Below are 24,387 nucleotides of genomic sequence, written 5' to 3' on the forward strand. Positions count from 1 at the left end.
ATCTGCTCCTGGATAGAGACCGTATTTAGATGAAAATATCCTATACTAAAATCCCGAGTCTGATGCCAGAGTGGAATGAAACGTTAGGGTCTTGGGTGAGGATGTGCCTACTTAGCATGTGTGAGTGATACGAATTGTGGGCCAAAATCCCCATTAATTCCCTCCTCCTTCTATGTGCATACCACTCTTCATATCAAGAAGAGGAATCTATTTCTCTTTCCCTTGGAGGTAAAAAAAAAAAAAAAAAAAAAAAAAAAAGGTGACTATAGCAATGTCCCCAGCAGCCTCTCCACATGATTCTCAGAAGATTCAGGGGAGTCAATAGCCCCACAATTCTTAGGTGAGCCAAGAATGGGGCAGGAGGGGGGCACTGGGGAGCCACCTGTTTGAGAAGTGGGTGGGTGGGGAGCAAGCACAGGCATGAGACCTTGAAAGCTGTCAGCCCCTCCACCTGTCACTGCCCCTTCTTGCTCCAGGCTGGTCAGGGTGTTGGACTTGATCCTCCTCTCTAGGAATAATCACTTAGCCAGCCTTGGGCCAGGGAACTGACACTATCCACTGGAATCTATCGCATCCACTATTACTCCAGAGGACAGCTTGTATTTCCAGAGCACGTCCCAGTTCTAGAACAAAGCATTTCATACACACTGGCTCCAGCTTCTACTCCACAACCTCTCACTGAAGAACCCAGAAAGGAGGAGGTTGAACTCTGTGACCAGCACTGGACTGGGGATGAAGATGAGCCTCAGAGATATGAGGTGGCTTTCTAAGTTCACCAGCAGGTAAACATGGGCCAGTTCTCCAGCCCCCCACACCACATCTCTTCCACGGAGGCGTACTTTCAGTTCTAAGGCCAGAGAGGGGCTCTGTGTATCCCCTCCACCGTGACAGAGAAACAAGTGCTACCCGGCACCAACAGAAGCCACCACATACCTATGCCTCCTTCTGAGCCACGCTAGCCACAGGCCTGGGGAGCCAGGTGCTAAGAGCATCAAGGTGTCTGGCCCTTTAAGGGATGAAAGAGCCACACTAAATCTAGAATTGCAGCCTCGTTGATATTGCCGTCTTGAGGACCACAAGGGCCAGGGGTGTGCTCTCCAGTCACCCCCAATTTCTAGGGCCACAAAGAGATTGTGTGGGCAGACTGAGACCTTCAAACTTTAGTTTTAAACTTTATTTTTTTTTTTTTAACGTTTATTTATTTTTGAGACAGAGAGAGACAGAGCATGAACGGGGGAGGGTCAGAGAGAGGGAGACACAGAATCTGAAACAGGCTCCAGGCTCTGAGCTGTCAGCACAGAGCCCGACGCAGGGCTCGAACTCACGGACCGTGAGATCATGACCTGAGCCGAAGTCGGCCACTTAACCGACTGAGCCACCCAGGCGCCCCTAAACTTTATTTTTTACTTACAAAACAGGCAGCCAGCCACAGGCCAGAGTTTAAAGATTTTATTTAATTTTTTAATATTTAGCCTGGTTACTGAGGTTTTGGGTACCTCCTAAATTGTGCACCCAAGGTGAGCACCTCACTGTCCCTACCCTAGTCCTATCCTTGTGCCTCCCCCTCCTTACAATCTTGAACTCTGGTCTAATGAGAAGTCCTGGGGACAGGGTGGGAAGGGAACAACGGGCCACACGCCCTTTCCTTGCTAGTCCATCGCTGTTGGGATTTGGTCCAGACCTGCTCACCTGGGGGTTAGTGACCTGGGAGGCCTGATGCCCAGGCCTGGAGTTCTGGGTCCATGATGAGTGATGGCAAGCCGCTGAACATTACCCAGTATACGTGCCCAGTACAAATTTTCAGAGACTTGGAGCACCGGCCCTCCACATCTGCTGGAGTAGACAAGACAGAGCCACACACCAGGAATAAATGGGCCAGACACAGTACCGGCAGGCAGGGTAAAGACAGGGACCTGGACGAGGTGCCCTAGAGATCTGCTTTAGATGAAAAGAGGGATACAGGAAAAATGACAATAATAATGGCTACTTCATGCTTTCAGTGGATTGTCTCATTGATCTTTCTCAACCATCCTGACAGGTAAGTGATGCCATCCCCACTTATCAGATGAATAAACTGCGACAAGGAGAGGTTGAGGAGTTTGCCCACGGCCAGAGATCGAATTCTAATTTGGATCTGCCCAACACCAATGCTCTACTAAACTGCTTCAGAAAATAAAAAAATATATATATATACACGTATATACGTGTATATATATATATGTATATACATATATATGTGTATACACGTATATGCATATATGTACGTATATATATATGTATATGTGTATGTATGTGTGTGTGTGTGTGTGTATATATATATATATATATATATATATACATCAGTTCTATCTGATCTAGAAACAATCCAGGAAAACCTGAATGGCAGGAGATGAAGAACCAGGTACAGAGGATATGGCGTCTGGCTCCCTCACTTAACTGTGGCAAGTACTTAATTTTGCTAGGTCTCAATTCCCATCCTTCCCCCAAACTGTGTACTGATAAATAAACATGGTAAAATATTAACAACTGTTGAATCGAGGTGTGGGCTATAGATGCTCATTGCACTATGACTTTTCTATACTTTTATAAATATTCATAATAAATTGGGGGGGAAAATGAATGTTCCCAGGTCAAAACTGATATATGACCCCATCAGAAAAGTCCCTGCCATCAAAATAGCTGAATAAAAATAGCTACATCAAACAGCTGCACCAACCGTCTTGTGGCATTGTGAGAATATAAATCGGTGCAGCCTTTTTGGAGGGTAACTTGCAACATCCATCAAACTTTTAAACAAGCCATATTTTCAAAAAAAAAAAACAAAACTTTTTATATTTAAAATATCAATCACATAGGAAGGTTGCATGAGTGGGAACAACAACCCCCACAGATCTTTTACCCTGATTCACCAATTTTTAACATTTTGCCACATTCTTTTTTTTCATTCTCTCTTTCTACATATATTTAAAGTATAACAGGGGCACCTGGGTGGCTCAGTCAGTTAAGCAATTGACTTTGGCTCAGGTCATGATCTTGCAGTTCATGGGTTTGAGCCCCCATCGGGCTCTGTGCTGACAGCTCAGAGCCTGAAGCCTGTTTCAGATTCTGTATCTCCCTCTCTCTCTGCCCCTCCCCCACTCCTGCTCTGTCTGTCTGTCTGTCTCTCTCAAAATTAAACATTTTTTATTTATTTATTTTTAATTTTTTTTTAACGTTTATTTATTTTTGAGACAGAGACAGAGCCTGAACAGGGGAGGGGCAGAGAGAGAGGGAGACACAGAATCTGAAACAGGCTCCAGGCTCTGAGCTGTCAGCACAGAGCCCGACGCGGGGCTCGAACTCACGGACCGTGAGATCATGACCTGAGCTGAAGTCGGATGCTTAACCGACCGAGCCACCCAGGCGCCCCTCAAAATTAAACATTTAAAAAAAATTTTTTTAAATAAGAAAAATAAATTATAACAGAATATAACATATTTCATATACAGTATTGTGTTATATGCACCTTCATTATAGTATATACACACACATTGATTTATTTGCTGATTTAATTCCATTAACCCTCTAAGAGTAGGATGTATACATCAAAAAAGCAAGGATATTCTCTTATTTGGTCACAATAGGTTATCAAATTTGAAACATTTAATATTGTTATAATACTTTCATTTAATGAGACCCTCTCCCTTAATGTTGGGAGCCCACTGTCAATTGTCAATTGTCCCAATATTGTCCTTAAGATCATCGTTTTTTTCAGTGCAGGATCTAGTAAAAGGTCATGCATTACAGTCACTTGTCATGTCTCCTTAGTTTTTTGTTTTTTATGCTCCAACATTTGATCACTATGAGATGGGACCTGGAGATACTGCATTTCCAACAAGCTCTCAGGTGAGGCCCACAGACCACGGTTCACAGACCACACACAGAGCATGAAACCAAAGGAAACAGCTAGTGAAAGTCTGGTGCAGAGCACTGCAAGAAGCCTCTTGCTTTCCTCTAGGTGAACCGTGTTGGCAAGGCCAACTGGGCCTCGGGACTCAAGACAAAACACTGATGCTGAACCCTCTCTCACAGGAACACCTCCTAGGCTTTCTGAAGGCAAGAGGTCCAAGACAAAGGGGCATATATCACAGAAACAAACATCTCTGTCAGTTCTCCATACCAGATGATTTCAGCTTTGGGCAGGGCAAGCCTGAATAGAAGGCAGACCCATGCCCTGCCTCCTCTACCACAGCAACCGCTCTTTTTCCTTTAAACGTTACCCCCTCCTTCAAGAAGCCAACCCAGTTACCCTAGCCTACTCTAATCTCTCCATCCTCTGACTCCCTACAACACTGACCGCATGGCTGTACCACTGAGCACTCACCTGACTGTAACTACTCTTCCAGGTACCTGCTTTTCCCTTCTAGGTACGTGCCTTTCCTCTCCCATCACCAGGCCTCCACTTCTGCTACTTCTCCCATGATGTGCTCCCTACCACCCTCCAGCTCATATATTTGAGGCCCAGTTTACCTCTAAGCTTCCCCTAGAAACAGGCCTTTCAATGGCAGCTCCTCATCTGAACCGTCCATGGGTCTCTCCACCCAGCACCAGGTGCACCGGTCTTGTCTCCACAACTAGATCTTCAGGGTCTCCCGTGCTGTCATTGCTTTTGTTTGACATGAGTCCCTGGCTTTATGCCTTGGGGTCACCAGCATCAGCCTCTCCCTGAGTGACCTATGCAGTGTAACAGAGACCCAGTTCACCCATTCATCCGTCTACTCCTCCGCATTTACTAAGTGCCTACTCTGTGCCAGGCCCTGGGCTGGATTCTGGGGGACCTTCAGGCAGCCCGTGCTGCCCACAGCCAGAAGTGGGGCAGCACCGATGGAAGCTTTGTTCACGAGCATAAGAGGCACTTGTGAGAAGTGACACGGGGCCCAGCAGAGCACACCAATCCTTGATGACACAACAGCAGGCCTTTTCATCCCTGTCACGTGTCACCTCCCCCATGATTACTATGATCACTGATCATCACGCAAATAACAGCAAGCATGGCTGAAGCATGAACATCATCCCCAGTGTTGGAAAGACGTGGGATCCTGAGTCTGTCATCTACAGTTCAGAAATGAGCCAAAGGCATCCTCCTCAGCTTGAATGCAGCACAAAGCAGAAGGGCTGGGAGACCCCTCAGGAGTTGGAGCAGCAGGAGAAAGGTGATGGGCAGCCCAGTGCTCCCAGGCCTGAGAGTCCAGCCTGGGTGTGCTTCCCTGTGTAGGATCAGAGCACCTTTCCTAGGGGAATCACGCCTTTCTTTATAAAAAGAAAACCCCAAACCAAAAGATACCTGTCATAGAAATACCCTGGGGAAGCAGAACCCTTGGGAGATTTCTACCTGATTTCTGCTGTCACCATGGAGACACAGCTCCCCCTGCAAAGCTGGGCAGGGGTGGGGGTACAGGTCCTTCCTTCATACCCAGAAGTATGGTGGAGACAAGGTTAGAATGTGGAAAATAAACACTGGGAACACAATCCCAGATCACCTCAACTATGGTTTCCTATGGAGGCTCACACAGTGCCATAGTTAACAGCCCACTTTCCAAGGTGCCAGCCCCTGTATGGGGATGCACTTTGTCCCTGATAAGTAACACCCATTCTTGTGGAGAAGATCATGGTCCATACCTACCCCCACGCCAGGCATGGGACCAAGCAGGTAGCAACCTATGGTCTCCTGAGCACAACACAGCAACCCAACAGTCAGGCGGAAGTGGGGGGGAGGGGGGTTTCCTCTGTTACCTCCGAACAACCAAGTTGAAAATGGACCCAGAACAGACAACCTAACAAAAACAGACAAAAGATCTGAACGTCCATTTCACCAAAGAATACATACGAACAGCAAAGAGGCACGTTAAAAGCACATCATTAGTCATTAGAGAAATGTACGTGGAAACCACAATGAGATGCCATTATATACCCACCAGAATGGCAACTGGAACTCTCATACGTTGCTGGTAGGAATGCAAGGTGGAGCAGCCACTCTGGAAGACAAATTGGCCATCTCATAAAGTCAAACTTACGCTTACCATATTATCCAGCAATTCCACTCTTAGGCACTTACCCAAGAGAAATGCAAACCTATTTTTCATTTTGTGTCCACAGGAAGACATGTACTCACAGTAGCTTTATTCATAAAAGCCCCAAAACTAGAAACTAGGAAGAAAAAAAAAGAACACCCATCATCTATTGAATGGACAAACCAACCATGATTTATCTATGCGATGGGACAGTATTCAGCAATAAAAAGGAAGGAACCAGCAATACGCACAACAACATGGAGGATCTCAAACGCATTACGTTACGTGAAAGAAGCCAAATACATGCTACGATTCTGTTTATGTGAACTTCTGGAAAAGGCAAAATAGAGAGCCAGAAATCAGCTCAGTGGATGCCAGCGGCCAAGGGCAGAGGGAACGGAATAACAGAGAAGGGACATGAGGGTAGTGAAAATGTTCCGTGTTGTGTTTGTGTGGTGGCTAACAACCACATTCATTTGTCAAGTCTCAAGGGATTCTACAGTTAAAATTGGTGAATTTTATTGTATGTAAATTATACCTCAAGAAAATTTATTTATTTGTTTATTTTAATATAATTTATTGTCAAGTTAGCTATACAGTGTATACAGTGTGCTCTTGGCTTCGGGAATAGATTCCCATGATTCATTGCTTCCATACAACACCCAGTGCTCATCCCAACAAGTGCCCTCCTCAATGCCCATCACCCATTTTCCCCTCTCCTCCACCCCCCATCAACCCTCAGTTTGTTCTCTGTAGTTAAGGGTCTCTTATGGTTTGCCTACCTCCGTTTATAACTATTTTTCCCTTTCCATTCCCCCATTGTCTTCTGTTAAGTTTCTCAAATTCCAAAAATATATTTATTTTAAAAAATGGACCTAGATGGGGATTAAGGAGTGCACTCGTGATGAGCACTGGGTGTTGTATGTAAGTGTTGAATCACTAACTGTACACCTGAAACTAATATTACACTGTATGGTAACTAACTGGAATGTAAGTGAAAAAAAATTTAATTAAAATTAACACTAAAAAATGGACCCAGACAGACTCAAGAAACTATTTTCAAAACTGGTATACTCAGGGCTGATGTCCAGAAAGTACAGCCTGGCAAAGGCATGCTTGTTAAAATACTGAAATACTTCCACACCTACTGATTACCCTTGTGCCCCAGGACCCAAGAATTAAAGGCTAATAACAGCCAGCAGAGGACCTTCTGGATCAGCCAAGGGGAATATTCTTCCCAATGGGTCAGTGCCACCCTTGGTAAAAGTTATACGGAAAAACAGATGGTGCGAAGCAGTGCTCTAACTCAGCTGAGGGCTGGCTACTTTGCTGCCAGGTTTATTTCGTTTTGGTTATGTATTCTGAACAGGGGCGAAAACTGCTTCTTGGGGGACACTGGGGAACAAAAACACTTAGATATTACAATGGTTTGTGGTCCTTCAAAGGGCCCCAACATATAAACACACGTACAGTGTATCTGTGGTATTAACATTTCATGGGGTATGGCGTGCTTAGGAAGAAAAGGTCTTTAAAGACTCCTTAGAGCAGCAAGGATGAGAATGAGGCTGAGAGACACTGGTCTTGATGCGGCTCTCCATGGGAGAGTGTGACGCCAGAGGGCAATGCCAAGGCCCGGTGTGGAAATCCCACCTGCTAAGATTACCAATGCGGTGAGCCCCAGTCATCAGCATGGTTAGGTGGCCTAGTAGCTGGGAGGGTGTGCAGGAGGGAGTGGCCACAGGAGCTCCTGTGATCCTTCTCTACAGGGGAAAGCCAGTCACCCACTGTCCCATGAAAGCCCTGAAGCCAGCTCAACTCAGCAAACTCTCCCCAGGACCCCTGGAGCCAGCACCCCGCTAAGCCCAGGCCATCAAGACATCAAGACAGCTGCAGCCAAAACTCTACCACTGAGGTCGACAGGGACATGAGCAGAAATCCAAGCACCTCCACCCCCTTCCTCCCTGACATCTTAGCTTTCTGGAGCCCGTGATGGCAGAACTGCACACGGCATGTTCATGGTTTTCTGCTGTGTTCAATAATAGAGACAACTTCCAGATGAGAAGAAAATAAGCACTGGAACTGAGTCCCCTGCTTTTGTCAAGCTCAGCCGAGCCAGAGCCTCCTTGGGAATGGCTTGCTTTCTACGCTTATACATTATGACAATACTATAATTGTTCTTTCAGTCTCTTCCCGATATTTAATAACAACGTGAAGTGGGAGTCGCAAAGGTCAGCCCTACCGTACAATGAGCTCTGTTCTCATTGTCCTTTTCTGAATGGTGCCTTCCACTTGCCAGGCTGTTCCATGCCAGTGAGCCCTGGTGGTGGATGCCTGGTGCTGTTACAGAAACAGCACCACCTCCTCAGGGTGGAATACTCTAATTTGCTACATGGTCCAGTGCCACTGTCTGTCTACATCGTCTGAATAAATACACACACAGACACACACAGAGACACACGCAGAGACACACGCACTCTGGGCTCTCCCGCACCCCACCCATACTGCCCTCAGCTACAAGCCCAAGAATAGAAAGAATATCAACTGCCAGGACTAGAGAAACTAGGGGATACACACACACTTGGCCTATTCACGTGGGCAATTACTCTCTAGTTCGGTGAGAAGTGAAATTTGCTAGAACTGCAGTTGAATAGAGTCACATATCTATGCTTAAAAAAAAATTTTTTTTTCTTTAAATTTATTCGGAAAGCTCACAATAGGCAGCAAACGGGAGTCTCTCTTTGCAGCACGTTGACAGTGGACCAGGAAGCAGAGGTGCCCTGAGCTCTCATCTGGCCCTGCTGCCTTCCAGGTGCCTGCCCCTCCTTGGGGCGGTCATTTCACTTCCCTGAACCTCAGCCGCCAGATCTGTAAAAAGGACCTAATTCACGGCCTGTCAGAAGACAGGACTCTCCTCCAATGTGGAGATCTGGGATTCTGTCTCTGAAGACATGTTATCAGAGGACAGTTTTCAGGAGCTACAAGGTTACTGGGGGGCATTTCGGTGCAAGGGTCACTTGGAAGTCTGCATGCTCAGATAAGGTAAGGAGGCACTGCATTGTAATTCAGAACCCATGTGATGTTGTGAGTAAACCTGTTTTGTGTCTGGGTAGGGCTTGGTTTGGTAACTCAGGCACCATAAAAGAGGGCAATGTAGCCCTGGCAGTCTGTGTCAGAGAGCAGCTTTGTACCTAATCCTGAGGGTATGATAGTTGCTAAGGAACCATTGAGATGCAAATGAATTGGCAAATACTTAGCAGCAAGATATCCGAAAAGGGTGGGGAGGGGACGCTTTGAACAAGTTAGTCAGGTGAGTGAAAGGAAAATTACTTTCTTCTGATTGGAAAAAGAAAACCATGGGTTTTCATGCAGAGCAGCAGCATTGTGCTACTGTGTAAAAAAAAAAAAAAATTAACTGTTCTTTTTCTGCTTGGCTGGGAGTAGAGGAAAGTTGGAGCCAAGAGCAGGGAACTTGGAAGGGCAAATGGAGTCCTCCTCTGATGTATTCTAAGCAGATTCCTCAAGAGAGGAAGAGATATCTGAAGTATGAAGGAAGGAGTCTGCAAAGGACTCTGAAGGTCTACCATCGTTATACAAGTCTTAAAGCCTTGACACAAAATGTACACAGAAAACTGTGGATACATATTCTATTGATGCAAAACAGAAATTCCAGGTAAGGCTAAGCCATGATTGATAAGATAATGCTGAGAACTGAAAGGAATTGAGCCATCTCATTGTTCCTATGAGTTCGCATTTCTTTCGTTCTTGCTCTCCACTGGGTATCCAATTTACATGCAACAATTAGGTTAAGATGTTCTCATAGCTATGTCACAACCTGGAGAGCTACAGTAAGAGGTATGGCCCCTCATGCACTGTGTTTTCATCTTTCCCCAAAAAAGAGCCCTCCTCCTTTAGAGTCTGCTTTGAGATACCCTTGTCTTAAAATCACTTTGCCTCTAGCCAAACACCCTTGCTGTCTGCCTGTTCATTACTTTGAGTTTGATCATGATGCTTAGGAAGACAGGGAACATCCTCATCAAGAAAGAAGCTGTTTGCCCAGCCACCTCCAGCTTTTCCCTTCCTGGGTTTTTACTTTTCTCTATCACCTTCAGTTTCCCCAGCTTTTCCCATATCTTCCACCAGGACCCTCACAGACACAACCCCCTCTATCTGCCCCTTCTCTACCCGCACTCTGGGTCCTTTCCTTTACTGCACACACTAGTTCTCCATTATGTTCCATGAATCAGTTATGCAGCAAATGTGGTATACTGTCCAGCACCCACTCCTGCATCTGGTAATGGCACCCTGACTTTTTGTGGTGGCCAAGCCCTCATTACAGGCCATGCACCTCCCTCCAGCTCCAGAGATAGGTAGCTGTGTGCCCAAGCCTGGCCAATGAGTGCATTCCATCATCCTCATGACAGCCTGATTCACAAGAGAGGCTTAGGATCCAAGGAAGGCCAGCTACTGGGGGTGAGCCATTATCTTTCTGTTGAAGTTTCAAGAGGATGTGAGCTTGAGCTGCCAGTGGCCACATGCCCATAGCAAGAAGGTCTGTCTGAGGATGGAGTCAACCTAAATGACTCTGTTCATTGTCTCTTCAGATCCATTCTCCACCTTTCTTTGCCCTCTTCTGAGCCTCAGGAGACTGACCTTTCTGAACCAGGCTTCCATACCCCATGCCTTCTTGTTGAGTTCATCCAATGGGAGATATTGGCAGGAAGAGAAAAAGTAGAGGTGAACAAGTTCAGGGAATACAATGCCCCATCTCTGCCCTGCATGGTTTGGGCAGCAGCTTCATTCCTCTATGTCTACAGCCCCTGTCAGCGAGCCCTCTCCCATGCTATAGCTCTTTCCAGGCCCCCAAGCATCATTCCCTTCCCTTGTCCCACTGGCTATGGGGAGTCATGGCCTCCCACTGTTGCCAGCCTCTGGCTGCGTCTCCATCCTTAGTGATTCCCTTAACCCTATTCGTAACTCTGTAAAGAGTCTCTTCACTAAACTCTCCTCAAATAACCCTTTTAAGAGAGCAGTCTGTTTTCTGTTAGGACCCTTCCTGACACAGACACAGAGCTAAGGTATGAGAAAAAGGAGACTGAGTCTGCGACAGCCCTGGTGCCCCTAGGTATAATCACAACCTAAGTCCCAAACTGTCCACTAATAACAATTGCCAATAATCACCCCTACCCTTTGCTTTCCTTCAGCTTGAGTTGAACATGTGTCTCTACAGCCAGAGATCTGGCTAATAAAACAGGCAAAGCTCTTGATGAAGAGCTCTGGATGTCTACCCTCATGACACAGAGAGTAAGAATAACTATCAGTCTTGGTTTCTCATTCCTAACCACTCCTACCTCTATGTGACAAACTTCTACCCTACCTCTATGGAGCTTCACCCTGTATCTCTATATGGTCTCCCTCTCTTACACATACATACACACACACACACACACACACACACACACACGCATACACATGCCCACACACATATACACACTCCTTCCTCAAATCCTTTCCACTAGAAATATGACCCTCTCATCTGGTTTCTCCTAGCAGCTAATGTGTAAATGTTATACCCCATCTATCAGACTCCATCATATGTCCTGTTACAGCCTGTAGTCTGCATGGTTCTGTCTCCTCCACCAGTCTGTTAATAGGTGGCTTCTTGAAGGAAAGGCTATGTCTTCTTTACTTCATGTTTTCAGTGTCAAGCACAATGTTTCTCATGCAGATGCCCAATAAATGTGTTCTGCATGAGTATTCATGAAACTGATGGCTCCTAAGCAAAGGTGTCAGTTCTGTCTCTTTGTTCCCACCCCCCATTTCCTTCCCTCTTATAGAATTTGGGCTTTCTAATCTGGAAGTGGCTTAGCCCTCACTTGGATATCCTGGGATGGGGCTCTATCACCCCTCATGGCAGCCTATTCCATCTTGGTTCAGCTTTGCTGGAAAGAACTTCATAATCAAGCCAAAATCTATCATGCATGTAGAGTAAAGCTAAGCCTGTTTGGCAAGACCAGCCTTCACATACTCACAGAGAGATGCCTTTCCTTCCCCAGCCTCTCCCCCGTTTCAAGTTGTCCAAGCCTGCCCTCATCACTTTCAATTACATTGCCCTGTTTATCCTTTTATGGCATTTTCCTAAAATTAGATTCTATATTATTTGTTATCTTAATGACTGTCTGTCCTCCCCACCAGGATGCTCCCAAGAGCTGGAACATTTCCTGTTTTGTGCATACTGCCTAGCACATAGTAGGCTAACAAATATGTGGTAGATGTTGAATGAATGAGGTAACATATCTCTTCCCCCTCCCCAGTTTCCCTCTGGTCTTCTCTAAACAATTTTTCTTCTACTACTTCTCCTAGGATATTTTGGTCATCAATTGCTGCATACCATACCAACCCCAAATTTGATAGTTTTCAACAGTGACAACATCTGTTTTGTTCACAAATCTATGATTTGGACAGGGCTCAGTGAGGAAAGCCTGTCTCTTCCCACTGGGAGCCAGCAGGGATGGCTGGAAGGATGGGGGCTACAACCATCTGAAACCCCCTCACTCCAATGTCTGGCATTTGATGCTGGCAGTGAGCTGGGATTGGGGCTGGGGCTACACATGGCCGCTCCATGTGGCTTGGGCTCCCTCACAATATGGTGGCTGGGTCACAAAGGCAAGCAAGCCAGGAGAGAGACAGCAGGGCAGAGGCTGGAATCCTCAATGATCTCACCTCCAACATTACGCAGGATCACTTCTGCCATGTTCTATTCATTAGATGGAGTAAGACGGCCAACCCATATTTAAAAGGAGAGGAACGGGCTTCATATTTTGACAAGAAGGGCATCTAAAACTTTGCAGAGATGTTTTAAACTACCACATGTGACATGATTTCAGGTTTTTACACAACACACACTTGTTGATTCTACCTACCTATGTGCCACATGCTGGGAATATCATGACAATTAAGATAGAGCCCTACCCTTCAGAGGCTCACAGCACTATGGGGTATCCAGCAAAAGCAACATCCAAGTATAGACCAGTGGGGAATGTGCTCCCCAAGAGGGAGGCAGAGGCAGCTGTGGTAGAGACCAGCAGACCACCTAATCCAGACTGGGGCTCAGAGGAAGGTTTCCAAGAGAAGGTGACCACTGTTGTGAATTCTAAAGAATAAGTTAGGGTTAGCTAGGAAAAGATCAGTGAAAAATATAACAAAGGCAGAGTGAGCAGGTGCAGACCCAGAGGCACACAGCAACAGAAGGCTCAGTTTGGCCTCTGCACAGATGGGAAAAAAGAAATAGGGATGTTGCTCAGGGTGTGTGTACCTGTGGAGTGTGTGTGCATGTGTGCTGTGTGGAGCAGGGGGGAAGGAAGCAGCAGGAGATGCTGCTGGCCAGGAGGAGAGGATAAAAGGAGGACCTAGACTGTGAAGTGTCTTCCACTCGTCATGAAGATGCTGGAAGAGACTCACAGGTAGTGGCCAAGGTAAACCGAAATATCAATCTATGGTCTGATACCCAAAATATGGTCTGACCTGTGCCCAACACATGCCCCTGGGCATCCGCCAAAACTCAGTGGATTTTCTGGTGCTATTGAAACCCTCTTCCCTGCCCCAAAAGTTATAGCCTGTGCTCCTCCACCCAGACCATTTGGACGCATTGCCTAAGGGGTTGAAAGCATCCCAGGATGGCTCCCGTTCCACCTTTCCCCAGTGAGGCTCCTCCTCTCTCCTTCTCCCCTCCTCCAAGCTTACCACCCAGTTCCAGCCTTAACCTCAATGAGAAAGCCAAGGGCAAAGGTCCTACCTTGATGTGCTGGAAAAACAGCGAGAGGAAAACAACAGAATAATTAACTGCAAGGCCCAGCTGCCTCTCGCAGATAAGGCATTTTCTCAGCCTACACTGTCAATGGGGCTGCCTGCAATTATTCCTGGTGCTCCTGTTCAGCCCTTTCCACAATCACAGCCTCCAGGGGGACCACTGTCCAGTGAGACTAGGACACTGAGGTGCTCTCCTCCCAATCCTCCCACACATCCCTCCATGCTCAAAGCTAATGCTAAATCCCAACATCCTCCTCTGATGTCATGGTGTCCACATCTGGCAAGGTGGGTAGGAACAGCCAGAACTCAAGAAGCAACACAGCCCCAGGCAGGACAGGGCCCACAGGACAGAACCTCGGGGGGTGGGGTCTCCAAAGGTAAGCACCCACAGCTCTCCCTTCCCCTAGAAGGTGGGCCTGTGGACGGAGCTCCAGGAGACCCACAGTGACCCCGCTCCCCACGGTCCTCCAACTCCCACCACTAAGAGCCAGGCACAGATGTCAAACTGCAATCACCTAAGCAAAACAGCTCATCAGAGACAAGAGCCAGATGGACATCCAGCAAAAAGAAAACCAATAATGCCACAGTGGGGATCTAACTGCTGGGGAGCACACGGGAAAGGCAAAGTACATGTAGGAAAATGCAAAAAGGTTTTCTTCAAGTTTGGGGCACAGGTGGGGCAGTTCCAGAGAGCAAAAGGAGAGCCTGGCCAAAGGACCTAAATGTGGAGACCCATGGCACTGTCTGGTACCTTTGACAGCACTTGGCAGGACAGTAAACAGCTGGTGCTTAATAGATGTGCCCTGATTTAATTTATGAATAAGTAACATTAATGGAAAAGGTGCTGAACTGGGAAGCAGAGGCCTGGGGAGTTGTCAAACCTGTCAAAACTTGTGTCTGAATCTTAGTTCTTGAGTCAGTAACTTAAACTCTCAGAGCCTCAGCTTCCTCACCTATAAAATGGGAGAATGAATGCTTCAATATTAAGCGTATGGGGATCAAGATATACATAGGGTCCAGCATGTGGTAAATGCTCGATAGGCAGATGAGAACTTAGTTCAGTTCTGGTTCTAGTGCCACTAGGGTATAGGATTTCTGGAAAGTTTCTTCTAAGTCCCACCCCTTGTCTTGACTCTCTGGAGCTTACACAGCCCCAAGACACCTCAGAGACTAATGTTAGGCAACAGCCTGGGACCCCTGCTCCCCTCACTTGCCCCCTCCCCTCCTGGTCACCTGCCTCTGCCCATTTCTCTGCTCATTATCACCTCCACTGGGGGATGGAGAAGCAGTGTAAGGAGGTTAAATTCAAATCAGTCATTTTTTTCACTTGCTGCCAGGAAGCCGAAGGGGAGAGAGGAGAGATCAGGGCCTCAGGTGCAATTTGCAGGCAGAAATGAGTCCTGGTAATTCTCAAGAAATTTCCTGTACGTGTCCATATTGGCCCAGCTCTGCTACCAAGAACTCTAGGGGAAACTTCCATGAGGGGACAGTGCAGCCTCCTTAAGCAGCTACTAATGGCATTGTCTGTGCTGCTGGGATTTCAACTGACCAGAACATGGCTACAGGTGACAGAGGGGGAAACAGGTCCTTCTTCTTATCCTCTTTCCTCTTTAGCAAACAGATTGGCCTGAAGCCCCACTGGTCAGCAGGGTCTTATAGTATGGTGAAGGGCTCCCACATCTTCAGCTCTGCTCATTCTGTCACAGAGCTGAGGAATGCTCCGTGCTGGCTGGGGAGTGAGTGAGCAGGTGAGCAAGATGCCTTTTCTAGGCTGTGGAAATGAAACCTTCTCATTCACTAAGTTGGAGGCAAACTTACAAGCCAGTTGCACTGAGAGACACCCAGCAGGTGATACCACATGTGGCCAGCAGGGACCGTGGCTCCAGGGCCCGCTGTGTGTAGGTACACAGACTGGGCCTGCTGCTGGCCAGTGGGAGGTCCCTAGAGCAGGGAACTTGAGGGAGGCACTAGGCTAAGGCCTTTCTTGATGCCAGCCACGCTCCCCCTCACTCATCTCTGGTGCCCCAAAATTGGGTCCTGAGCTGCCCCTGCAGAAATCCCGCCAGTCTGTGAGGAGCCACACCCCGCCCACAATTAGCCAGGGGGTCACCATGCCCCACCGCCCCAGACCATCCTATAATTGTCCACCTCCTACTTCTACACTGCTTCTACCCTGGGGTTTGCCCCCACACCAAACCCCCGCTAACCTTCTCCACCCTAACAACCTCTCCTCTAGTCTGATTCAGCAATGAGAAAACTGAGGCACAGGGAGGGAGAGAGCTAAAGATGCATCTGGTTGCTCCCTGTGTGTTAGGCCAGGTGGAAAGCAGTTTTCCGTTAGCAAAGAGCCAACTCCCCATCCTCCAGGCCTCCCTGGAAAGTGTGTTCCCATTTCTCTAATCCCCAGAGGAGTGATCCACTAAAGCCAGCGATGCAGCTCAGACGTCAGGTGTCAGGGGTCTTTGATGGAGCAGGTGGCCCTGACTTGGCCAGTCAATGCCCCCTCTCCAAGCACAAACACACTCTGACCGAGAGCCCCAACTGTTGCTGAAATTGAAATGGAATCCACAAAAGGAGCTGAGGAATTTCTCATGTACTATTTTGCTTTTAAATATGAAATCTCTCCCAGGGCGTTACTTTATTACTATAGTAATTTCCTCAGAAGGGCAGGCATCCAATGCTCTGTTTCTCCACCACCTTTGGAGACATGGAAATCTAACAGAAATATTCAGGTTGCTTAAGTGGCTAGTGCAGAAGAGGGAGACATAAAGGGAGCTCTTCCAAGGAATGCAAACTCCTGAAATCCAGGTGGACGGATGTGCTCTAGGCTATCAGGTGGAGACAGGTAAGGGTCCCATTTGCCACCTCCACTACTCCCAGAATGCACAGGGTGCTCACGCCCATCCCCTTTGAGGACACTTGCCAGTAATCATTTCTTCTTTGGGAAGCTGGCCAGGGCAGGGAGAGGAGAGGAGGAAAGATACTCCAGTCCTTCCACTAGATTCCTGACCATAAGCCATGCTGTGGTACAGGTCTCCTGCAGTGTGTGTGTGTGTGTGTGTGTGTGTGTGTGTGTGTGTGTGTGCGCGCGTAGGTGTGTAGGGTGGGAGGTGGGAAGAAGGGGCAGGAAGGGAGCTATACGGAGACTGGTGTTCAAGCTGAAGTGTTGGGGTTATCTGAACACTTCACTCATCCCTTCTCCCATGACCATGGAAGCATGGAGTGCCCAGTAATCAATGAAGTACTCAATGGCCGAGTTAGCATCAGAATTCTTTCAGCCTGTGGATTCAGGCCAATCTGAACCTTTCTTCACGCAAAGCCTACAAAAGTGGTGAGGTAAGGCGGATGGTTAAGAACACAGATTCCAGAATCTGACCACCTGGGTTCAAGTGCACTGACACTTAACTAGCTATGTGACCTTATCAAATGACTTCTCTACTTTGTATTTCAGTCTTCTAACCTGAAAAATGGGAGAGTAGGGTTGATAACAATACCTAACTGATACAGACGTTGTACAGATTAAATGAATTGACTTATGTAAAGTACCTAGAACAACACCTATGTTAAGTGCTGGCTATTACCAGCAGCTCCCAAATATACTGGTGCCAGGTGGCCTGCATCTGAATCACTGGAGCCCTTTGTTAAAAATACAGATTTCCAAGCCATTCTGACTCAGTAAGTACAAAGGGGAGCAAGACTGCCCATGATTTCTGGCTGCAGCCTCATTGAGAACCTCCCCTTGGGCAGTGTTTCCAGGAAGCGCTACATCAGGATCTTTACAGGGAGGCCAGAAACAGATTTCCATCCAGACCTGCTGAACTTTGGGGGTTAGAGCCCATGAGCCTACAACAAACTGCCTAGGTGCCATGAAGATTCCTGAAGCCTGAGAACCACTGCCCAAGATGATACTCTGCTCTTCTGGCTTTTAAAATTGCTTTAACCCTTGGCTCACACTGCCAAAGACTTATGCTCCTGAATGAGTGGTATTAAGAACTCTTATAGAATAGTTACAGATGACTGTTTTGATTCAATAACAAAAATATATCTTTGACTTTAACAGCATCTCATGTTTTGAACTAGTACAGGTGTATCCTCATAACATATATAACTTGCCCAACTTCTAAGGTTGGAACAGGTGAGCTTCATGACCCACTGTACAGAGAAAGACACTTGGCCCGGGGGACTAGGTGATTTTCCCCAGCCACAGAGTTGGAAGATGAAAAACCTGCCTTCACAATCCAGCCATCTGTCTCCACTTTGTGTAGATCTCAGCCCCATCCCGTGGTCAGACCCCATTCCTGACCCTACACCTCCTCCACTACCCCAAGTTCCTGAAATTCAGTCAACCAACTAGAGAAGAGGTAGCTTCTAGTGAATGGGGTGGGGGTGGGCCCACACACTAGATCCAGAAGAAGGGGTCAAGGAGCTGTCATGCACACCTTGACACCACCCTTCTTCAGTCTAATCTGTTTTATCAACGATTACTTCTGGATGGGTACAATTGTACAGGATGCTGTATCCTATCTCTGCCTCACGGGCCTTTCCCAAAGCACATGTTGGTAATCAGGATCCATACTTGTGAGGGGCCAGGATAGGGCTTCTGGGATCTAGGTCTGGTTTTATACAGATCAACAAATGGCAGGAGGGGCTGGAGCAGGATACTATGTGGCCCAGCAGGCCTTCCTCATGTCCCTGGGCATCACCGGTGACAATTCTGCTCTGTCAACCCAGAAGGTTCAAGCTGGGGCTGGGTCCAATCTCTGCAGCTGTTTACACTGCCAAGAATTTTCTCAAGCAATTACCCAGAGCTGCGTTGCCCTGCCTCACCAGCATTCCACTCACTGGCTTGAGGGGGTCCCTCCACAAACACTGAGTAATAGCCACCTTTTCACAATGCATAGAAAATAAAATCACCTAATAGAATTTCCTCAAATTTACTTGTCTCTCCCAGACATTTTTTTAAATCTTTGGCGCCTGCTACTGCTTGTAGACTCATGTACACTCACAGATACCCAAAACAGATGCACACACAGCAAAGAAATAGTAACATAAAATGCAGAAAGAGCCAATCAGTGCCTAGCCTGGTGGCCTGTTGTAGACACAGGGGCTGAGGATGGGGGTTTTTCCCCCATAAACTTGTAATGGAGATTTAAGTGCATACGGTGTAACTCGGTGCCTTTGTATTTTAAGGTGTGCTCCACAAAGGAGCACAGTAACTCAGCTGTGTATTCATGAATCAACAGCCCCTACTGAAAACCCACTATTTGTCAGGCCCTGAGAAATCTACCACCAAATCAAACACATGTGTATGTTCAAGGACGGCAAGCCCAGGACTTCACTGCAGGCCACACCTAAAAGCAGATCTCCTGGGAGAGCTCTGGTCAGCCATTGTCCAAACAGTGAGGCCACCTGCAGGTATATGGTCATTCATGGATGCCAGGGGTGGGGCTGGGAAGATGCTATGAGCTTTCAGTGATGCCAGATGGCTGCCTCCCAGAAAGGCCAACATGTTTAGTCCACTCTGAGGGTGGGCGTCTGCTGCCAGCCCAACACGTCCTACTGCTGCAGAAACAGCCCGAAAGAAGGCCAGGTCTCCAGACCCTGTTTTGCACAGGCCAAAGGGCAGCTCAGAGAAGGCAGGTGGTTGTCTTCCCTTGTAGACACCAGCAGCCCATTCTCAACAAGCCCCAGACACAGTGTGAAAGGACTTAAGCTTGAAGAGGCAAGTGTTTGGAGACTAAGAGGCCGGTTCTGTGTCTGGAAAGCCAGAGGATTTCAGCATCCCTGACTCCCAGGCTGCCCTGTTCTCCTCTGAAAATAGACTTTAAAAGCCCCAGGCAGCCTCCTCCCCACCCCCCACAATGCCATCTCTCTCCCCACAAAGCAGAGCCAATGGAAATGGGGAAGGGGAGGGAAGGGAGGGGTGCTCTCTTTCAGTGTGGATTTCCCACACCTCATGTCAACCAGCCCCTTCCTTCCTCCCAGGCAGAGAATCTCATAGGGGCCTGCCTGTCTGGCCAAGTGTCCCCAACTGGCCCATGGCTGCCACTATCCCTTTGTTCCTGCCCTGGCCTGGACTAAGGACCTGCCTGGTTTTGGAGCTGCTTGCCCCAGTGCAATTCCACCAGAGCCCCACTAAGGGAAAAAAGACAGGTTAAGGGGCCAAACCAGCAAAGAGAGGCACCCCTAGATACAGCAGAGTTTGGGAGGGATCTGCTGTCTGTGTAGGCAACTCATTGATCCACTTTTCTGATAATTATCTCTCACTCATCACAAACCCAATGACGCTGGCCCCAGCCCAGCCAGGCAGGCAGGAAGGCGGCTCTGCATGTGAAGAGGAGAAAATGAACCTGTCTGTGTTCGCTGGAGGAGAGATAGGAGTGAATGGTGTGTACTATCCCTGCGCACTGAGCAGGGACGATGGGGCTGCTTTAATATTCTGCTGAATGTGGTGTTTCTTTTAACCCTTTCTGGAGAGATTTTCAGCTTAGAAAGCCAGGCTCTTCTTGCCAGGCTGCTGGCAAAGTTGCTGGGGCTGTGCCGAGAAGAAACACAACTCCCACAACAGGAGCCACTCCAGGACACCTAGTGACAGGGCGCATATACAGGGCTGGGCGCCACCCGTACAAGGGCACTCTCCCTCGGGCAGCTCCAGCCCAGCAGCCGACCGGGAGCCAAGAAGGGGTCTAGGGAGGAAACTGCGAGCATCCAGACGTGGGTTCCCACGCACTTGCTCTTCGAACAATTTTGCTCGCTTGCATGCCCTCCTTTCATCGATGGAGACCCAGTGCCAAGACCAGGCTCCCAAAGTGGGCACCCCTCTGCTCTCCGAGGCTCAGCCTCTGACCCTCTGGCTGGCGCGAAGACGCTAGGACGTTGGACGCTACAAAGTCCAGCCTCGCCTAGCTCGTTGTTTACGCTCGCTCACCCAGGTTGTCCTGACCGGTTTGGAAGTGTGAAACGCTGCACCTGTCCTATTTCAACTGCTCCCGCCTTTGCCTCTCTGTCAGTCAAACCCAAGCATCCCTGCTCCGGGGTGTCGCCCGCGCTCCACACAGCTCTAGTCCCCGCACGTCCCAAAATGCATCCCCTCCGCACAAAGACCAGGAGCCGGGAAGGGCAGCGGGAGGCAGACAAAAAACCATCTTCAGAAAAGCAAGTGAGAGCTTTCTAGGCATTCATCGTCGCACCCCCGCGCCGCCACCAGAACGAACGCGGCACACCGTGGTCTTCCCCACGCGGGGAAGGAATCAGCCCCGCCCTGGGGCCCCGAATGCCCCAGCTCCGCTCCAAGAAGGGCAGCGCTTTCCGGAGGTGTCAGGAGCGCTGGACCACGGTGTCTGGGGTGGGGGCGTTTCCGCTGGGCAACCGGTAACAGCTTGCGAGGGACCGGACAGACCAGCCCAGCGAGCCACCAGTTCAGAACGCTGCGCGTGATTCCCGCGCAGAGTCCCTCCGCGGAGTTTCAACCCGCCGGCCACCGGGAAACGAGGCTGCGAGCCCGGCCGTGGCGGCGCACCACCCCGACAGTGGTTTCCCCCCAGCAACTCCGCTCGGCTCGGGGGCCGAGCCGCGTTCCCAGGAGGGGCTGCGGCCCGCGCTCAGCGGCTGGGACCAGGGGCGGGGGAGGGGCGGGGGGCGGGGAGCAAGGCAGGGATTTCCCACAGGGATTCGCGGGCGCCGCCGAGCGCGGGTGCTCCCTGCTGCGCCAGGCGCTGTGCCCGCGGGGCGTGCTTGCCCGGCCACAGCCCAAAGCGCAGCCAAGGCTGAAGTAGCAGGGGGAGTGTCGCTGCCTCCCGGCCGGCGAGTCTCCCCTCCGAGGCGAAGATGATGCTGGGCGAGTTTCGGCAGGACCTACAACCCACCCACAGCACCCCCGTTCCCAGGCTCAAGAGGCGACAAAGGTGTCCGCCTCGCCCCGACTTGACCCAGGAAAGATGCAGCTCCCGCGGGCTCCGGGACCACCAGACTGTCCCCCGAGGGTACGGCCAATGAACTCAGTCCCTCTCCTCCAGCGGCCACTTTCGGGGCACCGGGGTAGAGCTCTGGTCCCCGCGCTCAGAGCTAGCCCGCCGAGCCCAGAGTCCCCGAGCCCGAGCAGAGGTAAAGGAGAGGTGGCGCACGGCCACCTAAGCGCATCCGTGGCCGGGACAGGAAGGGAACCGACAGGCGCTCGCACTCCAGGGACCGGATGGCCGGAGCCGTCCCTTCGTCCCCAGTACCGGGCACCCCCGGAGCTAAGGAGCCTGCACCGCAATGCAGCGGGCTCCACGCTCCCCGAGCCGAGCCGGAGCTCTGAGAGACCCGAGCTGCCCAGGAGCGCCGGGGCGCGGTAGCCAGGGGCTTCGCGAACCAGCTGCTGGCGCCGAGAGCCAGCCGGGGGCGCGCCAGGGGTGCCGCCCCAGCCTCGAGCTCGGTTGCGGCCGGGGCTCCCCAGCAGCCGTGCCCTCCGGGCGCGGGAGGCTGGCGGCGCAAAGCATCCAGACCAGCCCCGGGGATACAGCCGCCAGCCGCCAACTTGCTCCGCGGAGGCTACGTTACCTTCCATAGCGGCCACTGCGGATGCCAGGAGGAGCAGCAGCAGGCAATCCGGGGCCATCGCCGGCCGGCGGCCCCCAGGCCGAGCCCAAGCCAAGGCGGCCGCGCGGGGAGGGCGCCGCGTCCCGGGGCGCCGCTGCACTCCCCGCCGGTGGCTTCTCCGTATCCTTTCGCGCTCTAGCTGGGACCGGACTCCCCGGAGCGCGGCGTGGGCGTGGGCGGGAGTGTACGCGCGTGGGGCGGTGCGGGCGCGCGTGGGTGTGGGTGTGCATGTGTGTGTGTGTGTTTATGGGAGAGGTGGGTGTGTGCGTGCGCGTGTATGGGAGAGAGAGGGCGAGGGAGTGTGAGCTGGGGAGAGCGCGCGAGTGCGTGTGCGTCCTGGTGTCACATTGCGAGCTACAGCGGAGCCTACGAGAGGACGGAGCCGGCCAGACTGACGCGGGAGGGAGTGGAATCCCCCACCATCAGCTCTCTCCCCACCCCTAACACCTCCTGTCCAATCAAGGAATCAAACCTGCAAAATTCCCCCGTCCAATCAGGCGCGAGCACCTCCTTACACAGGCATTGTTAGTTTAAGAAAAACTTTTGCTTGCAAGGCTGTGCGGGAGGGCTCGGAAGGCACTAGGAGGGGTCCGGGCTCCCCCTCGTGGTGTTCTCTGAGAAGCGCACCCGCCTGCCCAGCTCCCGAGGCCCCAGATTTATGAGGCCTAGTCAAGGAGCCTTTTGAGGCGCTTTGCCCTCCTTATAGCACACCAGGATTGGGTGAGCTTTAAATAATCAATTTTTTCTTATTTCATCTTAGCGACACTTACCCTGGCTACCCTTTAGAGTGCAACCGGAAGGTGCACTCTATCCTTCCTATTCACAGCACTTCACCTTCTAACACAGAATGGATTTCACATCTGTTTTTTACTAATCAATGATGTTTAGGGGCACCTGTCCTTAGGCATCTGACTCTTGATTTCAGCTCAGGTCATTATCTCACTGTTGGTGGGATCTAACCCCACAGTGGGCTCTGCACTAACAGTGTGGAGACTGCTTGGGATTGTCTCTCTCCCTCTCTCTTTGCCCCTCCTCCCACTCACACTCTCTCTCAAAATAAATAAATAAATTTTTAAAATATGTTTATTGTGGGTCTCCCCTTATTAGAATGGAAAGGATCTCCATTCTTGGGATTCATATGTGTTTTGTTACTACAGAAAACCCAGTACCTTGAACAGTGAAGGTGATGGCATATATCGGAAGGAAGGAAGGAAGGAAGGAAGGAAGGAAGGAAGGAAGGAAGTTCAGAGAATCTGTGGACTGCTGTTCCAGTGTGTACAGCTCGCTGAATATGCGTCCTGTCTAACTCCCTGCTGTTCTAGTCCTCCACAAGTTTCTGTCTACTTTTCACTTCTAAATGTATTCTATGAGCATCCACAGAGGGCCTGACCCCAGAAGTCAGGTCAGGTGGGAGAGACCAATGGTGAACACAGCTTGCTATAAAAAGCAGAGATCGAAGTAGAAGCAGCAAAAGGTTTTGCAAAGTGGGGCACAGAAAAAGGCACCCTAATTGCAGGTGAGACCTCACACATGGGTTGGAAGGACTTGACTGGGCAACAAGGGGACAGGGCACCAGAAGTAGGAGTGATTCTCCCAGGCCCAGCTCCCACTCTTCCTCTCCTCCTGTCTCTTCCCGTCTCTGAACATAGCCAGTGTTCTACACTGAGGACCTGCCTTGAGGCTGTAATGTTGTGTTGGAGAAGTGTCCTCACCCCAGCACTCCCACCCCAGACCTGATGATGGTCTGGTCCTACAGGGTCAGGGAGGGCCTGCTGGATGGCCTAACAACAGCAAAGGTGGCTGCCTCTTCCCCATCAAGCCCTTCCCAGAGTTGTCAATGAATTAACAGTAAGCAGGTGTGGTGACCCTCCCGTGCTCTCTGTCCTCCTTCTCAAGCTTTGCTAAGTCCATTTCCCACCGTGTGTGTGTGTGTGTGTGTGTGTGTGTGTGT

General features: G+C 49.8%; 1 protein-coding gene across 1 annotated transcript in view; it reads right to left on the reverse strand.

Annotated features, from left to right (window-relative positions):
• EPHB1 (EPH receptor B1) overlaps positions 1–22,999 on the reverse strand; it is a 430,500-nt gene extending 407,501 nt beyond the window's left edge. The window contains exon 1 of the mRNA XM_060638721.3: positions 22,398–22,999. Coding sequence (XP_060494704.1) covers positions 22,398–22,455 — 58 coding nt within the window. The 5' untranslated portion in view covers positions 22,456–22,999. The remainder of the gene's footprint in view (positions 1–22,397) is intronic.
• Between the last annotated feature and the right edge of the window lie 1,388 nt (positions 23,000–24,387).

The sequence above is a fragment of the Panthera onca genome, chromosome C2 (assembly GCF_046562875.1).
Source record: "Panthera onca isolate mPanOnc1 chromosome C2, mPanOnc1 haplotype 2, whole genome shotgun sequence".
NCBI lineage: Eukaryota > Metazoa > Chordata > Mammalia > Carnivora > Felidae > Panthera > Panthera onca.